Source organism: Apium graveolens, unplaced genomic scaffold (genome assembly GCF_009905375.1).
Source record: "Apium graveolens cultivar Ventura unplaced genomic scaffold, ASM990537v1 ctg2814, whole genome shotgun sequence".
Taxonomy (NCBI): Eukaryota; Viridiplantae; Streptophyta; class Magnoliopsida; order Apiales; family Apiaceae; genus Apium; species Apium graveolens.
The window spans coordinates 3,596-6,515 of NW_027417811.1; the positions used below are offsets into that span (position 1 = coordinate 3,596).

The 2,920-nt window shown below is 37.5% G+C and overlaps 1 protein-coding gene across 1 annotated transcript; it reads left to right on the top strand.

Moving 5' to 3' along the window:
* The first annotated feature begins 1,149 nt into the window (after positions 1–1,149).
* On the top strand, positions 1,150–2,675 carry LOC141700721 (protein FAR1-RELATED SEQUENCE 5-like). The gene is made up of 4 exons (XM_074504418.1): positions 1,150–1,927; positions 2,041–2,084; positions 2,163–2,296; positions 2,396–2,675. The coding sequence occupies exons 1-4, from the start codon at positions 1,150–1,152 to the stop codon at positions 2,673–2,675; spliced, it is 1,236 nt and encodes a 411-aa protein (XP_074360519.1).
* The last annotated feature ends 245 nt before the right edge of the window (positions 2,676–2,920 follow it).

Below are 2,920 nucleotides of genomic sequence, written 5' to 3' on the forward strand. Positions count from 1 at the left end.
AACATGTTAGTTTTATAAATTCGAAAAAAAAACACAATTTTGAAAAGAAAAATTGAAGTTACAAAAAAAATAGTTTGTTTCTTTCTGCACCTTCAGTACTATAGTCACTTATTTGCTTTTTAAAAATAACAAATTTGTTTTCATCATAATTCGTAGCCATCTAAATATTATCTAAATATTTAGTTTTGATTCTAGTTGTACAAGTTTACATAAATATAAATATATATTTATCAATTTTTCAATTTCTGATTGAATCACAATTCACAACAGTTTACGGTTGATATTACCAACTACCAAGTTGGTATTCACATACATGTACATTCCTAATAAAAATTAAATAAAAACAACTGAGTGGAGTAGTGGACCAAAAGCTTTGTTTTGCTTGCCACTTGTTGTAATTTTGTTATACATAAATAAAATGGTTATATAATATTCATATCATCTGTTTCCACTTTCCACTTTCCAAGTTTCCAGCCTCACTTTCCAGCATGTAAGCATTACATAATTACCGGCTAACTCGTCTGAATTCGCCAAACAAACGGTTAATCGGCTCATATTCGCGTAACTCGCCTAACTCGGGAAACTCGCCTAATTCACGAGCCGATCCCGGGTTATCATTTTAATAAACTGGCACGGCTCGGCTCGTTCACTTCTACGTGCCATTCACGAGTTACTGGGTTATTGACACGGCTAGCCGGAAATTCAGTATGGCCCGGCCGGCCCGACCGTCTGGCCACCTCTAGTGAGAGTAGGGATAAGAGTGTTATTGGGGAAGAAGATATTGTAATTCCTTTCTTGAGTTAAAATTTCCCTAATTTGGTAGCCGCCGAAAATGTAATTAGGGCCTATGCTTTGAAAAATGGGTTTGCAATTAAAATCCAAAATACACAAAGGCGTGTGGACAAAACAATAGATGCCCGTACTTATGTTTTTAATTTAGCGGGAGAAAACCGCGATAAAGAACCCGTAGAGGATGAAGAAGTTTTGATAGGAAGTGTCGGTAGTGAGAAGAAGAAAAGGCGTAGAGATAAACTTCCTAGAAGTGAATGTAAGTTTAGGATCTATGTGATTAATAGGCGAAATACAAGGCATTGAGAGATAACATCGTTGGAATTAAATCACAATCACGATGTTGTGTCGCCTTCTAAGATGAATTTGATTAAAAGGGAGCGACATGTAACCGCCGCCCAAAAGAATTTAATTAAGAGTTTACATGTTTCGGGTATTGTGCCTAGACAACAAATGAATATATTTGGAAAAATGCACGGAGGAGAAGAGCAAGGAGGGTTTAATGCCCAACACTTGAGAAATGTCGTGCGAGATTTTAGAAAAGATAATTTGGGTGTGAATGATACGCAAGCGGGATTGGATTTGTTACATAGGTTAGAAGAGGAAAGTGGAGGAAATTTTTTTAATCGGACTCTAATTGATGAAGAAGGAAGATTGAAGTGTCTTTTATGGGTTGGCCCCCGGTCGTTATTAGCCTACAAAAAATTTGGTGATGTGGTTGCATTTGATACAATATATCGAACAAATAGGTATGTTATGCCGTTTTTGCCGTTCACCGGGGTGAATCATCGCTATCAATCGATTCTCTTTGGATTTGCACTAATGCGTGATGAATTGAAGACTACATTTGAGTGGGTTTTGGGTACTTGGTTAGAGACCGTTGAAGGAAAAGCACCTTTGGCTATTATCACCGATCAAGATCAAGCGATGGCGGGGGAAATTCAATCTCAACTATCGAACACGACACATTTATTATGTTCGTGGCACATTACTAACAAATTTCCGGTGAAGCTCTCAACCTACTATGCAAAGGAGGAATTTAAAGGTGACTTCAACAATTACATATATCACTCGTTGACTGAAGAAATTTTTGAGGATATGTGGAAACCATTGATCTTGAAGTACAAGTTGGAGGATTGTATAATTTGAAGCATAAGTGGATCGATGCTTATACACGTAACATTTTTTCCGCAAGTCAAAAAACAACTTCAAGAAGCGAAGAATTGAATGCCTTTTTTAATGCTTATGTAGGGTCTTGCACGGGGTTGAAAGAATTTGTTGAGGGTGCACAAAAAGTGTTAGAAAGACAATTTATGCGTGAGAAAGAAGAGGATTATAATACACATCATAAAATTCATTGCATGTGACTGAAGACCACCTTGGAGCAACATGCCGCTTCCATTTATATGAAAGAGATGTTCAAAAAATTTCAAGACAAATTGGTTGAGGCCGCAAAGTACTTTGTGGAGAAGGATAGAGGTTGTTTCTTAGAAGATGTGGAGGATACGTACTACAAATGTTATTGACCATTAATGGTTGAGTCTAATAGAACCACTTATCTCGTTACCTTCAACAAGTTGTCATTTTGGGGTTCTTGCATATGTAGAATGTTGAGCATTCGGGCATGTCATGTCGTCATTTATTGCCGTGTTTCAAAGAGGTGTGTGGTCGAATTACCGGAACATTTTGTGAAACGGAGGTGGACTAGGGATGCCAATAAAGTTAATGGTGTGTTGCCATATCACATGCCCGTAGATGATGCATCATCCCATGATTTGACTCCAACAGAAAGATTTAATCACATGACTTTACTCACTATAGGGTTTAGTCATAGTTGCATGGCGTCGAAGGAACGTTATGAGTATGCCGTGAGAGTTATTAATTGAGAGACCGAAATTATTGAGAAAATGCCCGTTCATGGGGTGGAAGGTGTTGGAATTGAATTTGATACCAAAATTACTCAAGAAAGTGGAGAGAAGTTGCATGAAACTATTCTTGACCCCGTTGTTTCAAAAACCAAAGGACGCAAAAAAGAGCACCGAATTAAAAGTCCCGTTGAGGAACTTACAAAAAAAAAAGGAAATGCGGACATTGCAACATTGAGGAACATGATGCTAGAAAATGTTTAGTG

Coding starts and splice junctions, on each gene's coding strand:
- LOC141700721 (XM_074504418.1), top strand. CDS start 1,150: ATGAATTTGATTAAAAGGGAGCGACATGTAACCGCCGCCCAAAAGAAT. Junction 2,085..2,162: donor TTGTTGAGGGTGCACAAAAA/GTGTTAGAAAGA, acceptor ATGTGACTGAAG/ACCACCTTGGAGCAACATGC. Junction 2,297..2,395: donor TTAGAAGATGTGGAGGATAC/GTACTACAAATG, acceptor TTGCATATGTAG/AATGTTGAGCATTCGGGCAT.